This window comes from Prionailurus viverrinus, chromosome A2 (genome assembly GCF_022837055.1).
Source record: "Prionailurus viverrinus isolate Anna chromosome A2, UM_Priviv_1.0, whole genome shotgun sequence".
NCBI lineage: Eukaryota > Metazoa > Chordata > Mammalia > Carnivora > Felidae > Prionailurus > Prionailurus viverrinus.
In genome coordinates, this window is record NC_062562.1 from 18,295,970 (window position 1) to 18,314,864 (window position 18,895).

The 18,895-nt window shown below is 38.7% G+C and overlaps 1 protein-coding gene across 9 annotated transcripts in view; it reads left to right on the forward strand.

Annotated features, from left to right (window-relative positions):
• RBM6 (RNA binding motif protein 6) overlaps positions 1 to 18,895 on the forward strand; it is a 104,969-nt gene that overhangs the window by 8,336 nt on the left and 77,738 nt on the right. For 4 of the 9 annotated variants that reach the window (XM_047846033.1, XM_047846052.1, XM_047846043.1 and 1 more), the window contains 3 exons: positions 11,633 to 11,710; positions 12,829 to 12,937; positions 17,029 to 18,307. In XM_047846033.1, coding sequence (XP_047701989.1) covers positions 11,698 to 11,710; positions 12,829 to 12,937; positions 17,029 to 18,307 — 1,401 coding nt within the window. In that variant the 5' untranslated portion in view covers positions 11,633 to 11,697. Of the gene's footprint in view, positions 1 to 10,833; positions 10,943 to 11,632; positions 11,711 to 12,828; positions 12,938 to 17,028; positions 18,308 to 18,895 lie in introns of those variants that run through there. The other 5 variants (XM_047846077.1, XM_047846086.1, XM_047846068.1 and 2 more) reach the window with 2 other exon arrangements.

The following is an 18,895-nucleotide window of genomic DNA, read 5'->3' on the forward strand; positions in this document are numbered from 1 at the left end:
ATCCAACTCTTGATTTCAGCTCAAGTCATGATCTCAGGGTCATGAGATTGAGCCCTGCTTTGGGCTTTGTGCTGGGCATGGAGCCTGCTTGAGATGCTGTCTCCTCTGCCCTTCTCGCCATCAGGGTGTGTTCGTTTACTCTCTCTCTCTCTCTCTCTCTCTCTCAAAAAAAATTTTTTTTCTCGTGTGTTTTCTTTTAGAAGCTTCATAGTGGAGTTTCTACATTTATGTCTGATCCATTTTTAATTAGCTTGTAAGTGTAGTGTAATGGTAGGCAAAGCAAGTGCCATCAAAGGGGAATCAGGATATGGTTCTGGAGAAGGAGACTGAGAAACAGATGTCACATCTAGGGATGGCAGCAGGCATGTAAATTCCCCATTCCAAATCTGAGGACTCTTTAGAGGCCTCATAATTGGAATTAATACATTTAAATCTTTTTTTTTTTTTAAGCTTAGTCCTATTTAAAAAAATAATTTTTTAAAAATGTTTATTTATTTTTGAGAGAAAGAGAGCGTGAGGGGGAGAGTGACAGAGAGAGGGAGACACAGAATCAGAAGCAGGCTCCAGGCTCCGAGCTGTCAGCCCAGAGCCTGATGTGGGGCTTGAACTCACAAACCGTGAGGTCATGACTTGAGCTGAAGTCGGACGCTCAACCAACTGAGCCACTCAGGTGCCCCAATACATTTAAATCTTTAAATGGAAAATTTGTGAGGGACATGGGTGCTGCCACCAGTCACTAATTCCATCTCCCATAGTGCATATTAAAGTTGCTACTGTTTAACAACTCTGGTTGGGTCTTACTTGGGTAGGTGCTTAGACCAACCATTGACTGTTGATGCCCCCTTAATGTTCTTAACTGAGACTCAAAGCATTTACTTTGGAAAAATTAGAGTGTTTGATGCAGGATCAAGCTGCTGCATTCGGCAGATACACTAATAGAATAGGACTTCTGGTTCTGCTTTGTTGGCTTTTGGAACTGAAGTCATGATTAAAAAGGATGGTCCTGGGTATCGGAATTAAGTTGCTAGAGGTGAAATTCGTGGACTTTTGCAAGATGGACCAGAGTGGAAGCATTTGCCAAGAATATTTTTATTAAAGGCGGAGGAAGCTTGAAAATAATCAGCTACCATCATAGCTCCAACCATAAAGAATGCTGACCTACCTTGGGGAGGCTTTTCTGCCAAACAGCTTCCAGGAAACCAGTCTTTAGGTTCTAGGGGAGTGTGATTGCAAAGTTGAACTTAAAGGATTTGAGGGAAGAGTATCACTAGGAGTATAGCCTAAAGCTTAGTATAATGCTCACCATCTCCAGAACAAGCGACCCTGTTCAACTGCTATTCATATGGAACCATTTTTCACTTCAGTCTTCCAAAACTCTCATTTGACTATTTACTACTTATCCAGATCTGTAACTGCATTGGTTTCATATGCTAGTCTTCAGAATTCACCAAAGGTCCCTTTGGTGAGTAGCATGTGTTGGAGTGGGATCTAGGCAGTTGAGGTGGTAGGCCCTTCTCAATCCCACTTGACGGTTCATGGCCAGCCACAGTTTGTATGGAATTGATGTTGTAATATCATTTATTTTCAGGGTTAAATGACATGGTAGGTAACTTGTTATCACTCCTTAGTAGATTTTGACTTTCTTGGCTCCTGTCTTTATGCATATATCAACCAGTGTTTTTGCTGGGATCTGATAAGCTTCAGCGTTTAAAGCTTTGACTTGGCATTGGGTTCACTCTCCACTGCCAGTTCTGCTTACCGGAAGTGGCCCTGGCTTCATGCCTGCAGCTCAACAGTTTTTGCCTATTTAAAGTTTGAGAACAGTTTGAGATCTTTACAGCCCAAGACCCATAACCACTTGCTATGCTGAATTACTGCCTGTCTGTAAGAACTCCATCCATCCTGAGTAAAACTTTGGAGGGAACTATTACTAGATGGTTTCACAAATCTTTCGCCCTATTCCCACCAGCAGTGTATGGGCATTCTAATTTTTCCACATCCTCATCAACTTACCTTTTTTTCATAGCCACTCTAGTGGATGTGAAGTGGTATCTCATTGTGGTTTCGATGTGCATTTCTTTTATGGGTAATGTTGAACATTTTTCCTATGCTTGTTGGCCATTTGTATGTCATCTTTAGGGGAATGTCTACTCATGCCCTTCTCCCATTTTGTTTATTGGGTTGTCTTTTCTTATTGAGTTATGGAAGTTATTTATATAGGGACGCCTGGATGGCTCAGTGGGTTAAGCACCCGACTCTTGATTTCTGCTCAGGTCATGATCTCACAGTTGAGATCGAGCCCTGTGTGAGGCTCTGTGCTGACAGTGTGGAGCCTACTTGGGATTCTTATCTTCGTCCCTCTCTCTGCCTCTTCTCCGCTGATGTGCGTTCTCTCTCTCTCTCTCTGTCTCTCTAAATAAACACTTATTTTAAAAATTATTTATATATTGTAGATATAAATCCCTTATTGAGTATATGATTTGCACACATTTTTTTCCATTCTGTGAGCTGCCTTTTTACTTTCTTGGTATCTTTTAAAGCACTAAAGTTTTAAATTTTGATGATTGCCAATTTATTTTTCCTTTTGTTATTTTTCATATCTGTCTTATCTATGAAACCATTGCCTACTCTGAGGTCATAAAGATTTATGCCAGTTTTTTTTTTATTTTTAAAAATTTTCTTACGTTTTTTTTAACTGTTCATTTGTTTTTTAGAGAGAGGGAGGGAGGGAGAGTATGAGTAGGGGAGGGGCAGAGAGAGAGGCAGACACAATCCGAAGCAGGCTCCAGGCTCTGAGCTGTCAGCACAGAGTCCTATGCGAGGCTTGAACCCATGAACAGTGAGATCATGACCTGAACTGAAGTCGGAAGCTCAGCCAACTGGGCCACCCAGGTGCCCCCCTTTTATGTTAATTTTTTAAATATGTTTATTTATTTTAAGGTGGGGGAGCACAGGGAAGGGAGGGGCAGAGAGAGAAAGAATCCCAAGCAGGCTCTGTGCTGTCTGCACAGAGCCCAAGGTGGGGCTCAATCCCATGAACCATGAAATCATGACCTGAGTTGAAATCAAGAGTTGGACACTTAAAGGACTAAACCACCCAGGTGCCCCATTGAGTTAATTTTTATAAATGGCATGATACAGGGGTCCAACTTCATTCTTGTGTTTGGTGACATGTTGTCTTAGTACCATTTGTTAAAAAGACTGTCCTTTGTTGAATGGTCTTTGGCACTCTTGTCTAAAATACTTGATCCTAAATGTGAGGATTTATTTCTGAACTCTGAATTCTGTCCCACTGATCTTACGGCCATCCTTATGCCAGTGCCACACTGTTTTGATTAGTGTAACTTTATATTAAGTTTTATAATCTGCAAGTTTGAGTCCTCGAACTTTGTTATATATACAGGCATATCTTGTTTTGTTGCATTTTACAGATACTGCATCTTATACAGATTGAAGGTTTGTGGCAACCCTGAGTGGAGTAGGTCTATCAGCACCATTTTTCCACCAGTATTTGCTCATTTTGTCTCTGTATCATATTCTGGTGATACAGTATTTCATACTTTTCACTATTATTTGTCATGGTGATCAGTGATTACAGTTTGCTAAAAGCTCAGATGATGGTTAGCATTTTTTAGCAATAAAGTATTTTTAACTAAGGTATGTACATTGTTTTTTTAGACATAATGCTATTGCACACTTAATAAATGGCAGTACAGTGTAAACATAACTTTTATATGCCCTGGGAAACCACAAAATTCATTTCAATCACTTTACTGCAATATTCACTTTATTGCAGTAACCTGGAACCAGATCTGCACTATCTCCAAAGTTTGCCTGTATTCTTTTCTGTTTTGCACAAATGATATGATGTTACAAATACTTATTTTGCACATATTTTAAAACTTAATGTATAATAACATCCTAGATCAACTAGCATAGCTACCTTATTTTTTGAGAGTTGCGTGGTATTTTAATAGTGTAGTATACTCAATTGATGTACGTTTAGATTTTATAATCTTTTGCTATTATAAACAGTGCTGCAATATGTGCATTTGTAAATATGTCACCTCACACTGTAAGTTTCTAGGGAATGCATTCCTAGAAGAGGAACTGGAAAGTCAGGGGCAATATGTATTTAAAAGTTTGTGAATTGTACCCCTCTCTCTCTCTGCCCCACCCCTGCTTGCACTCTGTCTCTCTCTTTCAAAGATGAATAAACATTTAAAAAATTTAAAAAGGGGGGGAGTGTCTGGGTGGCTCGTTGGTTGAGCATCCGACTTCAGCTCAGGTGATGATCTCATGGTGTGAGTTTGAGCCACGTGGGGTTCTGTGCTGACAGGTCAGAGCCTGGAGCCTGCTTCGGATTCTGTGTCCCTCTCTCTCCACCCCACCCCTGCTTGTGCTGTCTCTCTTTCAAAAATGAATAAACATTAAAAAAAAAATTTTTTTTTAAGTTTGTGAATTGTGGTTTTCCTTATGTTACTGACTTTTAACTTCATCCCCATTGGTCAGAGAAGATACTTAAATGGTATCTTTTTTTTTTTAAGTTTATTTATTTATGTCGTGAGGGACGGAGACAGTGTGAGTGGGGAAGGGGTGGGGTGGAGAGAGAATCCCAAGCAGGCTCTGCACTCAGTGCAGAGCTGGATGCGGGGCTTGAACACATGAAACCGCAAGATCATGCATGACCTGAGACAAAACCAAGAGTCTGATGTTTAACCGACAGCCACCCAGGTGCCCCGGTATCTTTTTATGTCTATTGAGACCTATTTGTGGTTTAACAAATGGTCCATCCTGGAGACTAGTCCGGGTGCACTTGAGAAAATGTGATTCTGCTACTTTTGCATAGAGTGTTCTGTTTGTGTCTATTAGATCTCTAATTGTGTTAAGCTATTTCCTTTTATTCTGTCTGGTTGACCGATTATTGAAAGTGGGGTTTGAAATTTCCAGTTATTAGAGAACTGTTGATTTTTCTCTTCACATTTTCAGTTTTTGCTTCATATATTTTGAGAATCTGTTATTAGGTGCTTAATATTTATGATTTATCTTCTTGCTGTATATTTTGAACCTTTTAGTTAATATCTGATGTCATCCTTTGTCTTTCATAAACTTTGGACTCAAAGTCTGTTTTGTCTGAGGGGTGCCTGGGTGATTCAGTTGGTTAAGCATCCGACTCTGAATTTTGGCTCAGGTCATGATCTCACGGTTCATGAGTTCGAGTCCCACATTGGGTCTGCACTGACTGCAGAACCTGCTTGAGATTCTCACTCTCTCCCTCTTTCTCTGCCCCTTCCCCACACGCGTGTGCGTGCAGTCATTCTCTCTCAAAAATAAACATTAAGAAAAAAAAAGTCTATTTTGTCAGATATTAATCTAGCACCTCAGCTTTCATTTGGTTACTATTTGCATGGAATATCTTTTCTGTCTTTTCACTTTCAACCTATGTGTGTCTTTGGATCTAAAATGAGTCTCTTTAAACATATACAGCTTATACAGTTATACAACATATACACAGCATATGGAGTTGATACTTGAATGGCATGGTGGGTTGGGGCACCAACTCCATGCACTGATGAAAATCCATGTATAATTTTTAAATCCCCAAAACTTAACTACTAATAGCCTATTGTTGACTGGAAGCCTTACTGACAACTGAAAAAGTCAGCACATATTTTGTATGTTATATGTGTTATATGCTGCTGTATTCTTTTTTTTTTAATGTTCATTTTTGAAAGAGAGTGCGAGCAGGTGAGGGGCAGAGAGAAGAGGGAGACAGCAAATCTAAAGCAGGCCCCGTGTGGTCAGTGCAGAGCCTGATGTGGGACGATCATGACCTGAGCTGAAACAGGCTGCTTAACCAACTGAACTACCCAGGCACTCCAGTATATACTGTATTCTTAAGGATGAGGTAAGCTAGAGAGAAAATATTATTAAAATCTCCAGGAAGAGAAAATATACATAGTACTGTTTTTTTAATCAATACCATCTATTTAATTGTTTACAAAAATGAATTGTTAGTACCTATATCAATATTGTCTTTTTATCAATAGTAACCTTATCAGTATTATCATAACTTACATGATAAAAACAGTATAGATGTTTATACATATTACTAACAGTAGATATCAAAAACAAAAAGATAATGGGGCGCCTGGTTGGTTCAGTCGGTTAAGTGTCCAACTTCGGCTCAGATCATGATCTCACTGTTTGTGAGTTCAAGCCCCCTGTTGGGCTCTGTGCTGACAGCTCAGAGCCTGGAGCCTGTTTTGGATTCTGTGTCTCTCTCTCTCTCTCTGCCCCTTGTCTATATGCGCTCTGTCTCTCTCAAAAACATTTAAACATTTAAACATTTAAACATTTAAAAAAAGAATATATAAAAAATTCATATTTATTTACAGGTACTGATGATTCATGCAGTGGCACCAAGGAAGCAGCAATATGATTGCTTTATGGTAGCCTAGCCTGTACACTAATGAACGAATCATTATAAAATTTTTGTGGCATACAGTATTACAGTCATATTCATAATATAGTATTGGAAACACTGTTAGATTTTTAAAATATTTACCTGTGATGATAGGCTGATAATGCAGTTTCTCCAGTTATGGGAGAGAGAGGCATACTGTATGGTAATGTAATTCTTTGAAAAAAATGTTATAAGATAGCAAGAAAACTAACATATTATTAATTTTCTGTTAAATGTCACTCACATTATGCCTATGTAAGGATAGACTGTCCACTTCATACAAGTCTTGCACATGATGTTCTACACCATGAATACTTGGGTGACGACACAGAACATCTCATATGGCTCTTGCCATACAGTTATTATATTTTCATACAAAGACACACAACAGGCTTATTTATTTATTTATATTTTTAAAGTTTGTTTTATTTAGAGAAAGTGTAAGTTGGGGAAGGGCAGAGAGGGAAAGAGAGAGAATCCCAAACAAGCTCCACACTGTCAGTGCAGAGCCTGATGCAGGGCTCAAACTCAGGAACTACAAGATCATGACCTGACCTGAAGTCAGACCATTAACTGACTGAGCCTTCCAGGCACCTCCTTTCATGGCTTTTTCTATAACAATGGCATCTTCAGTGGTGTAATCTTTCCAGACTTTCATGATATTCTGTCAGGGTTCTCTTTCATAGCATTGACAGTCCTTTCCATAGAATACCATGTTTAATAAACATTAAAGGTCCTTATGATTCCCTGATCTAAAAGCTGAATTAGAGATGTGTTTGGGGGCAGGTAGACTACTTTGGCACCTTTGGCTTTGAATTCATGGGGTTCTGGGTGGTCAAGGGCATTGTCCAATGTGAAAAGGACTTTAAAAGTCAGTTCTTACCAGCAAGGTACTTCCAGACTTCAGGAACTCAGCATCAGTGGAACCAATCCAGAAAAAGTGTTCTTGTTCAGGCTTTCTTGTTGTATAACCAGAAGACTGGCTCAGGGGTTAGCAGCTTTACAGCTCATGAGCTTGACTCAAAACAGTAGAGTTAGCCTATATTTCCCTGCCTTATATCTTGGTGCTCTCTTCTCTTCCTTAATGATAGATGTCCCTTGTGGCATTTTTTTTTTTTCTTTCTTTCTGGAGTAGGACCCATTCATCTGGGTTATTATAAACCAGACATTCTTTTTCCCTCAGTGATTTTATTAGTGATTCTGAGAACTCACCTGCTGCTTCCTGGTTGGCAGAAGCTGCTGCTTCCATTGTCTTGACTTTTTTTTTTTATTAAAAAAAATGTTTAAAAAATTTTTTGTACTGTATATTTTTTTGAAGTTTTATTTTATTTTAATTTACATCCAAGTTAGCATATAGTGCAACAGTGATTTCAGGAGTAGATTCCTTAATGCCCCTTAACCATTTAGCCCATCCCCCTTCCCACAACCCTTCCAGTAACCCTCTGTTTGTTCTCCATATTTAGAGGTCTTATGTTTTGTCCCCCTCCTTGTTTTTATATAATTTTTTCTTCCCTTCCCTTGTGTTCATCTGTTCTGTCTTAAAGTCCTCATATGAGTGAAGTTGTATATTTGTCTTCCTCTGACTAATTTCGCTTAGCATAATTAATAGCCTCCAGTTCCATCCACATAGTTGCAAATGGCAAGATTTCATTCTTTTTGATTGCCAAGTAATACTCCATTGTATATGTATACCACATCTTCTTTATCCATTCATCCATCGATTGACATTTGGGCTCTTTCCATACTTTGGCTGTTGTCGATAGTGCTGCTATAAACATTGGGGTGCATGTGCCCCTTTGGAACAGCATACCTGTATCCCTTGGATAAATACCTAATAGTGCAATTGCTGGGTCAAAAAAAATTTTTTTAATGTTTGTTTATTTTTGAGAGATTGATTTTAAATAATGTGGAAAGTAAAAAGTGGAGTTACAAACCAAAGTTATAATAATACTAGCTTTTGTAATTGCCCCTGTATTTATCTTTACCAGAGATCTTCATTTCTTTATATAGCTTTGATTACTATTTAGCTTCTTTTTCAATTTCAACTGGAAGAACTCCTTTTAACATGTCTTGCAGGGCTCATCTAATGGTAATGAACTCCCTCAGCTTTTGTTTATCTGGGAATGTGTCATTTCTTGGAGGACAGTTTTCTCAAATATAGAATTCTTGATTGACAGAGTGACTGAGTGTCTTGGTTGAGTGTCCAACTCTTGATTTCAGCTCAGGTCATGATCCCAGGGTCGTGGGTGGAGCCTGCTTAAGATTCTCTCGCTTCCTCTCTCTCGCTCGCTATCCCTCTCCCCCACTTGTGCGCATGCACTCTCTCTCTCTAAAAATGAAAAAAAAAATTCTTGACAGTTTATGTTTCCTTAGTATTTTACTTACCTAAATATTTTTTTCAAGTTTTATTTAAATTCTAGTTAACGTATAGTGTAATACTGGTTTCAGAAGTAGAATTTACTGATTCTTCACTTATACCCTTAGTATTTTAATAAATTGTCTACTGCTCTGTGGTCTCTAAGGTTTCTAATGAGGAATTAGCTGATAATCTTTTTTTTTCTTTTTTTATGGCTGATAATCTTATTGAGGGTCTTGTCACTTCTGCGTTGAAAATTCTTTGTCTTTTTAAAATTATTTTTAAATTTATTTTTATTGTTTTTTTTCTTTATTTTTTGAGAGAGAGAGACAGAGAACAAGCTGGGGAGGGGCAGAGAGAGAGAGACAGACAGACAGACAGACAGAATCTGAAGCAGGCTCCCGGCTCTAAGCTGTTAGCACAGAGCCTGATGCAGGGCTCGAACTCACAAACAGATCATGACCTGAGTCGAGGTTGGAAGCTTAACTGACTGAGCCACCCAGGTGCCCCCAAAATTCTTTGTCTTTTGACAGTTTGATCATATTGTGTCTTAATGTGAGTTTATCTTACTTGTACTTCATTTAGCTTCCTGGATTTATATATTCATATCTTTCATAACATTTGGTGGATTTTTTTTTTTTTTGACCATTCTTCAAATAATCTTTCTGCCCTTTCTCTATCTCTCTTCTCCTGAGACTTCCATAATCATTGTCCATTTGATGGTATTTCCAGGCCCCCTGGGTTTTGTTCACCTTTGTTCATTATTTTTTCTTTCTGTTCTTCAGACTTTATATTTCAACCGGCTGGTCTTCAAATTCACTAATTTTTCTGCCTGCTCAAATCTCTTGAACCCTTCTAGTGAACTTTTCATTGCACTTGTTGTAATTACAGCTCCAGGGTTTTTAATTTATTTTTTTATTCCACTGTATAAATTTCTGTCTCTTCATAAATATTCTCATTTTGTTTATACATGGTTTTCCTGGTTTCCTTTAGTTCTTTAAGCATAATTAACATAGTTGTCATAAAGTCTTTGTCTAGTAAATCTGATGTCTAGGTATATTAAGAGATAGTTTCTGTTGATTTATTTCGTTTCTTTGAATGGGCCATATTTTCTTATTTCTTTGTCTTGTGATTTTTTTCCTTGTTATTGAAAATTGGGCATCATAATTTGATAACTCTGAAAATCACATTCTCCCCTTTTGTTGGGGTTTACGGATTTTTTTTTTTTTTTTGATTGTTGAAGGCTGTGGTAGTCTGTTTTGAGGCTTTTTCTAAACTATTTTGCCAAGACTATTCCTTGTCCTCACTATGTGATCACTGATGTCTGTGTTCCTTTAGCTCATGTTCATCTAATATTTAGACCAAGATTTCTGTGTATGCCAGAAGCTCAAACAAATGAAAAACAAAAAACACACTAACAAAAACAAAAAAAGAGAAAAGCAGAAAAATGTATAACCACCTGTGTTTTTGCAGAGTGGCTCTGTGCTGGGGCACTCCTTCAACATTTAGTAGCCTTCCTCTGGGCATTGGGATCAATCTGAGGTGAAAGGTTAAAGGTCTTTTCAGGTCTTGTCGCATCATGTGTGTTGCCTGGGTGTGTGTGTAGTTTTCTAAATTTTCCCATATACCTGTTGCTTTGAAATGTTGTAATTTCTCAAAGTGTTTTCACCCCAACTTCCTCATTATCTTTGAGTAGGTTTTGCAGCTTTTATTAGCAGTGCTTGCTAATATCAGGTATCTCCCAAATAGATTAGAACAGATATACTCAGTAATTTGCAAATCAGGTTTCCCTCTGATTTGAGGGAGGGAACTGGGCTGCCACTTTTTCTTCTTCTTCTTCTTTTTTAATGTTTATTTATTTATTTTGAGAGAGAGAGAGGGAGGGAGGGAGGGAGGGAGAGGGTCTGAGTGAGGGAGCGTGTACGGGGGGAGGGGCAGAGAGAGAGGAAGAGAGAATCTCAAGCAGGCTCTGAGTTTTCAGCCCAGAGCCCGACATGGAGCTCAAAAATGCTGAGATCATGACCTGAGGTGAAATCAAGAGTCGGATGCTCAACCGACTGAGTCTCCCAGGCGTCCCTGGGCTGCCACTTTTTCAAGACCAGAACCACTGCCATGCAAGGGTGAGTGGGATAGGGATGAGTAAAAACACCACAAAAGTTGCCTATTATTTTGAAGAGATTTTTCTTGATTGAACAGTCTCTTGGTTGTTGTACACCTTTGGCTGTTTTCCAAGCTCCATCACAGCTGGTTCAGCCATTTGCTGCTGTTTTTTGATGTTTCTGTGGAAGAATGAGGGTTTGGAACTTCCTCATCTGCCTTTTTGTTGAAATGTGGATTGTTTTTTCACTCTTGGTAGTGTACTTTGTGTAAAAGTTTGGATTTTGATGAAGTCCACTTTATTTTTAATTTTTTCCTTGTGCTTTTGGTGTCATTTTAAAAAGCCATTGTTAAATCCAATGTAATGAAAGTTTGCATCGTATGTATGTATGTATGTATGTATGTATGTATTTATTTGACGTTTATTTGAGAGAGAGAGAGCATACACACATGTGTGCGGGGCAGAGAGAGTGAGAGAGAATTCCTAGCAGGCTCTGTGCTGTTGGCACAGAGTCCAATGTGGGGCTTGAACTCAGGAACTGCGAGGTCAGTGACCTGAGCAGAGATCAAGAGTTGGAGCCTTAACTGAATCAGCCACCCAGGTGTCCCTTAATCTTTTTTAGTAGCTGCAGCAAAAATCCTGGAGATGGCTTCTAAGCTTGCCTTGGGTTACATGCCCATTTTAATTTTTTTTTTTTTTTATTTTTTAACAGGAGAAAATTAAATTTAGTGTCATACATATGAGGAATCCATACAGACATGAAATTCTCAAAGCAGTATGGCAACAAGAGGTTTGTAAGACATACTGAATAAGGAGAAGGGTAGTGGTCTTAAGGTACAAAGGGGAGGAAGACCATTAGCAGAAAGGTGAGAAGAGAAACAAAGTTTGCCTTATTATGCAGATAAGTTTTTTGGTAAAGAGGAATCTCTCTTAATTGCTCTCTTCCTGTACAATCAGGCAGTTAAGAAGGAGATAAAAAGTTTTTCCTGCTAGGTTTTGATTTCTTTTAATTCAAAATAATGTTTATGCCATAGTGGTACATCTTAGTACATGCCCCCGCCCCCTTTTTTTTTTGAGAGAGAGCAAACTTGCAAGCTAGCTTGAAAGCGGGAGCAGGAGCAGGGGAGGAGCATAGGGAGAGGGAGCAGGCTCCATGCCTAGTGTGGAGCCCTGACTTGGGGCTGATCTCACAACTGTGAGATCATGACCTGAGCCAAAATCAAGAATCTGATGCTTAACCAACTGAGCCACCCAGACCCCCAGTACATGGCCATTTTTTGAGCAATCACTGTGATGAGGGCGGTAGACTGTTCTAATTGGCCAGGCTGGATTGTGTGGGCTCAACCACAGACTGAGAATGGTGTCGATGTTGAGATGCTGTTTCCAAAAAGGAAGGTGAATGGATGCTGGAAAAATTAGTAAGTATTTAGTAAGTGTAAAGCATTCTTAGTACATTGAGAAATTTGTGATGCCCCAGGGTACACATATTTAAAAGTGAATTTCTTGGGGCACTTAGTGGTTTAGTCTGGTTGAGTGTCTGCCTCTTGATTTTGGCTCAGGTCATGATTCCAGGGTCATGAGATTGAGCCCTGCATTGGGCTATGCACTGAGAGTGGGGCCTGCTTGAGATTCTCTCTCTCTCTCTCTCTCTCTCTCTCTCTCTCTCTCTTTCTCTCTTTCTCTCTCTCTCTTTGCTTCTTTCTCTTCCCTACTCTTGTGCGTTCTCTCTCTTGCTCTAAAAAAATATTTTTAATGTATTTCTCTTGTTATAAAGTAATGAGTAAATGTTTACAAGTGACTTCTAAAAATATCCCTGCTGTTGTTCCTGATAAGCCAGGGTGGCAGAAATTAGTTTAGCCTTTACTTCATGTTCTAATGTGTTTGTTTTTTGTGGTTTGTTATATACAGGTACTACTATAACCACACAGTTTGGTAGCAAAAGGATCTATTTACTGGGCCCTCTTGACATAGAGATGTGGGGGGATTCTCGATCTGCTAACAGAACAGGACCTTTTCGGTAAGTCTTGAAATTTGAACACTGAAATTTTGTAATGATGACATTTTTTGGTCTGCCATAAAGGGGAATATTTTCTTTGTACAAAAACAGCTCTTGTTTGTTTGTATATTTATTTAGAGAGAGAGCGCGCACACACACACACACACACACACACACACACACACACACACGAGCGAGCAGAAGAGAAAGATCTCAGTCAGCCTTCATTAATGCCCAGTGCAGAGCCTGACTCGGGGCTTCATCTCACAACCATGAGATCATGACCTGAGCTGAAACCAAGAGTCAGACATTTAACTGACTCAGCCACCCAGGAACCCCTAGAAATTTTTTAAATAGTTTCTGTTATTTTTAAAAAACCAGAGCAGCTCAGGTCATGATCTCAGGGCTGTGAGTTCATGCCCCCTTGCTGACAGAACAGAGCCTACCTAGGATTCTCTCTCTGTCCCTCCTCCACTCGTGCTGTCTCTCTCTGTCTCTCTCTTTCTCTCTGAATAAATAATTAAATAAATAAACAAACAAACAAACTTAAAAAAAATTTCTGGTCCTTTCCAAAGTGACTATGAGGTTGAATACCAAGCTTACCAAGTGTTTTGTGTTTTAGTGCCTTTTTCTTTTTTTTTTTTTTTTAATGTTTATTTATTTTTGAGAGAAAGAGTGAGTATAGGCAGGGGAGAGGCAGAGACAGAGGGAGACACAGAATCCAAAGCAGGCTCCAGGTTCTGAGCTGTCAGCACAGAGCCCAACTTGGGGCTTAAACCCATGAACTGTGAGATTGTGACTTGAGTTGAAGTCAGACGCTTAATTGGATGAGCCACCCACGTGCCCCTTAGCACTTTTTTTAAATATTAAAAAATTATCCCCTGATCATTATTTTTCTGTTTCTTTTAATAAAGTAATACATAATGTGGCTAAAAAGGAAAGCTAGCAAAAACGTATGTAAACATTTATATATGTACATAAACATTTTATTAATTTCACTAATTTATGTCTAGAATCCAGAGCTATGTTTTGCCCACAGCACATTGTGTTTCAGTTACCAAAATAGTTACCAGGAAAAAAAAAATTACTTAATGCAATTTTCTGAGGTACATTTCAATTTTAGGGATTACTGGGTACAAAGGGAAGTTGAGAAAGTAGTACCATTCAGTTAGTAGTAGATTATATTTTAGATTTGCAGGGAGTTAATTTTTTTATAGCCAATATAATAAATACTGATGATTGTATTTTTAAAACCTTTGCATTGTGCTGACGATAAGGTGCCAAAGGAATGTGATTTTTATGGTTTTACTTTGTGTATGGCAAAGAAATCCAACCTTTAAAATTACACATTAAAAAATATTGATGTTCCCTTGAAACTTCTGTTACTAGTAAATTTTCTTTTGGATTGGCAATCTGCAAAATGTATCATGCAAATTCAAAAAGTGTTCTCACTATTCTGAAGCTTGGGATTCCAATGAAAAATTTAGGTTGAGAACTGGGTTTCTTAAATCCATATGATATTTAGTAAAGCTAGTGTTTCATACATACTAAATGATAGGGGTCTTTCTGCTCAGCGGTCTTTAAATTAAAGCAATGGTGGTGATGCTGGGTATGTTTTTCCTTTTAAAATTTAAGGTGTGTGTCAGTGGTTAGTAAATTACAGCCTGCAGCTCACTTTTGTTTTATTGGAACACAGCCATTTGTTTCTGAATTGTCTATGATTGCTTCCATGCCACAATGGCAAAGTTGAATAGTTGTGATCAAGACTGCAAAGCCTAATATCAATACTGTCTGGCTCTTTGTGTAAACTTCACCAATCCCTAATCTAGATCAGTGGGTTTATACTTTAACATTTTTAAATATTTAGATTGTAATTTATCCTTTTCTACCCATATTTATGGATGACTGTTTTGTAAATAAGGCTGTTTCTTATACAAATTAACCTAATTTAGATTGTTTAGATAAGCCTCAAGAAATGTTGGGTAACCTTAGCTCTATTGCACAACTTAAAAAAAAAAAAAGTTTTCAGAACATTTTTCTTTTCACCAATTTATTATTTAAAATTCTATTTCCCCACCTTCATTTTTTTTTCCTTCTGTAACCAGAAATCAGTTTTACTAGTTACTTTTTTTTAAAATATGAAATGTATTGTCATATTTCCCCACCTTCATTTTAAATAAGTTATTACATGCTATTTTTAAGATCTTTGACTAAAAGGGAGACATAGTTTATATAGCATAAGTTTTTGGAAGACTTATGCTCTGGATTTTAAAAAAGATAATCTTGTAGGAAAATGATTCTTTCATTTTAACTTCTTACGTTTTATCTTATTTGGTTGAAAATGGCTTTTGTAGTCGCTGCTATTTTACGTTAATAGAACTGTATCTTGCATAAAATACAGTTCTAAGAACCCTAAAGTACGGTAGGGGTAGGTTACTCTAGATGAGTTTGATCTTCCCAACTTAAGAGAGTAAGATAATCTTAGGGCAGTATTCAAAGACAGTGTTAGATGCATTCTGGTCAGAAAACATGTAGATTTAGATGCCTCAGCACCCATAAGTGTCTACTGAGGCTTACTGTAAGGTAATTATTGGGATTTGATGATTTTAAATAAAGCACTAGAGTTAGTGGTAATGCATCAGTTTTAGTGCAATACTGTATTATGAAGAACATTTAAACTTGCTCCTCTTATGATGAACCACATAGACATAATTAATGTTAATGGGAGCTAATAGAAATCATCATGTTCTGGAAATCCATTAAATATACATCATTCTAATGTTCAGGTTACTGTTGTTGAAATCCTATTATTTTAAGAAAGGATTTGGCCTTGTAACTGTTTCTCCTGAACTGAGTGTCCTTCAAGTCTTTCTCTGGTGGTGTAGTCTGTGCTCAGAAGGGTCATATAATAGAACCTATATATTCTGGAAGAAGATAACTGATTTGGACTTGATTTCCTAATATAATACTTTTGTTTTACTGCAAAATAGCAGATAACCCTTCAGATCATTTCATGTTTTCCTTTTTCATGCTCTCTCCTTCCCCTCAAGCTTAGGATCTAGGTATCTAATTGCAGATTTCAATTCCCTTTTACCAAAGCCAAAGCATGTAAAATGGTCTGATGGTTAGGGAAGATTTGGGTAGAATGAAAGACTAGAGCAGTTCTCATTTATCTCTTGAGTTTTGTAAACTGAGAATGTGAATTTAATATTTACTTTGCTTATTTTTAAAATATATTTTATTACTATTAAAAAATAGCATGAGGCATTAGATTCTGGAATATCAGCTTTTGGGACTTGGAGATAATACTTGAAGGCCTAATGCTCTAAGTCCCTTTCAGCATTAAGCTTCTGGATGCTGTTGCTTAGCTAGGTTGATGTATGAACGCTTCGTGGCATGATTTCATGCTGCCTTTTGTGATACTCTTGGATAGTATTAATATTAGGACCCAGGCGAGAGCGCTTCTAGGTGGAGCCACTGTAGAACTGGATTTTAGATACAGCCAGGGCTGATGCTCAGCTGGTATACACTTGTGTTCTCCTGCTGGTGATATACAGCCAGTGTTCTTTCATTTTGGACCTGCATTCATTCTGATCTAGGTAGTGTCCATGCTGTAGCTGTAATCAAATATTTTGGAATGTTATCCCTGTATGCTGAAATGAGAAAGACACTGCCTAAAATTTACTGTCATACATTTATGGTGCATTGATTTATTTGATGTATAGGAATCATCATGTTGATCTTGGAATTCTAAGTTCCCTGGCTGTAGGAAATGGAAATTTTTGTAGTGTGTCACCATTGCTAGCTTATCTGGTGTTGCGGATTTTCCCTGTTGCAGGACTGGGTGAAAGCTTTTTCTGCAGCAGTCATGTTGAAAACCTTGTGTTGACTTTCCTCGTGTTCTGAAATGGGAGCATAAAAGTTTACTCCGCCACTTCGTCTTAAAATAGCAAAACATTGCTGTTTTCTGCAGATCTAGGACCTTGTTACAGAACTCTGCCAAAAAAAAAAAATGTTTGCAGAAGAATGTGCTGTGATTAGAGAAGAATATGCTGGTGTGTAGATTTCAAACTCTCTGGACAATATGAATAACACTGTCTTTGTTTCTACAGTGGGAGCCAAGAAGAAAGGTTTGCTCCCGGGTGGAACAGGGATTATCCTCCTCCTCCCCTTAAGAGTCATGCTCAAGAGAGACACTCTGGCAACTTTCCTGGCAGAGATTCACTTCCCTTTGATTTCCAGGGGCATTCGGGGCCTCCCTTTGCAAATGTAGAGGAGCATTCTTTCAGCTATGGCGCTAGAGACGGACCGCATGGTGACTATCGAGGAGGGGAGGGACCTGGACATGATTTCAGGGGGGGAGATTTTTCATCTTCTGATTTCCAGAACAGAGATTCATCACAGTTGGACTTCAGGGGTAGGGACATACATTCTGGGGATTTTCGGGATAGAGAAGGACCACCTATGGACTATAGGGGTGGAGATGGTACTTCTATGGATTATAGAGGTAGGGAGACATCTCACATGAACTACAGAGACAGGGATGCTCACACTGTTGACTTCAGAGGTAGGGATGCTCCTTCATCTGACTTCAGGGGCCGGGGCACTTATGATTTAGATTTTAGAGGCCGGGATGGATCCCATGCAGATTTTAGGGGAAGAGATTTGTCGGATTTGGATTTCAGGGCCAGAGATCAGTCCCGTTCTGATTTTAGGAATAGAGATGTATCTGATTTGGACTTCAGGGACAAAGACGGAACACAGGTGGACTTTAGAGGCCGAAGTTCAGGTACTAGTGATCTAGACTTTAGGGACAGGGATACGCCACATTCAGATTTCAGAGGTAGACACCGGTCCAGGACTGATCAGGATTTTAGGAGCAGAGAGGTGGGACCTTGTATGGAGTTTAAAGATAGGGAGATGCCCTCTGTGGATCCAAATATTTTGGATTACATACAACCCTCTACACAAGATAGAGAACATTCTGGTATGAACGTGAACAAGAGAGAAGAATCCACACATGACCATACAACAGAAAGGCCTGCTTTTGGCATTCAGAAAGGAGAATTTGAACATTCAGAAACAAGAGAAGGAGAAAAACAAGATGTAGCCTTTGAACATGAGTCTTCATCGGACTTTCAGAACAGCGAAAGTCCACTTCAAGACCAAGACAAGTCACAGCTTTCTGGAGGTGAGCAACAGAGTTCAGATGCTGGTGTGTTTAAAGAAGAAGGTGGTCTGGACTTTCTTGGCCGGGAAGACACTGATTACAGAAGCATGGAGTACCGTGATGTGGATCACAGGCTGCCAGGAAGCCAAATATTTGGCTATGGCCAGAGCAAGTCTTTTCCAGAGGGCAAAACTTCCCGAGATGCCCAACGGGACCTTCAGGTATGTTAATGGAGTAGATTGCTTTTCTGCTGGATGAAGTGTAGAGTCCAGGATCCTTGGTCCTGGGGGGCTCCTGGCTTGCTCAGTCAGTAGAGCATGTGAATCTTGATCTCAGGGTTGTAAATTAGAGCCCCAGGTTGGATGTAGAGATTATTTAAAAATAAAATCCTTAAAAAAAATAAACCCAAAATGTATATTCAAGAATGGAATGTACATCTCTAGAGCAGCTCATGTATCTCTTATTTTGCTTTATGGTGCTGATTGAAACGCATTGGGATAATTTAGTTAGAAAGTATGTCTTTGGGAATTGGTTCTCTAAACTCTTGCTAGTCAGGCCTTGTGGCTATTTAGGGAACATTTTCTTTTTTTTTTTTTTTTTTTTTTTTTAAGTTTATTTATTTATTTTGAAAGAGAGAGCTCATCTGTGCAAGCAAGCAGAGGAGGGGCATAGAGAGGGATAGAGAGAGAGAATCCCAAGCAGGCTCCGTGCCATCAGCTCAGAACCCTACCTAGGGCTTGAAGCCACAAACCTGGAGGTCATGACTTGAGCCAGAACCAAGAGTCGGACAGTCAACCAACTGAGCCACC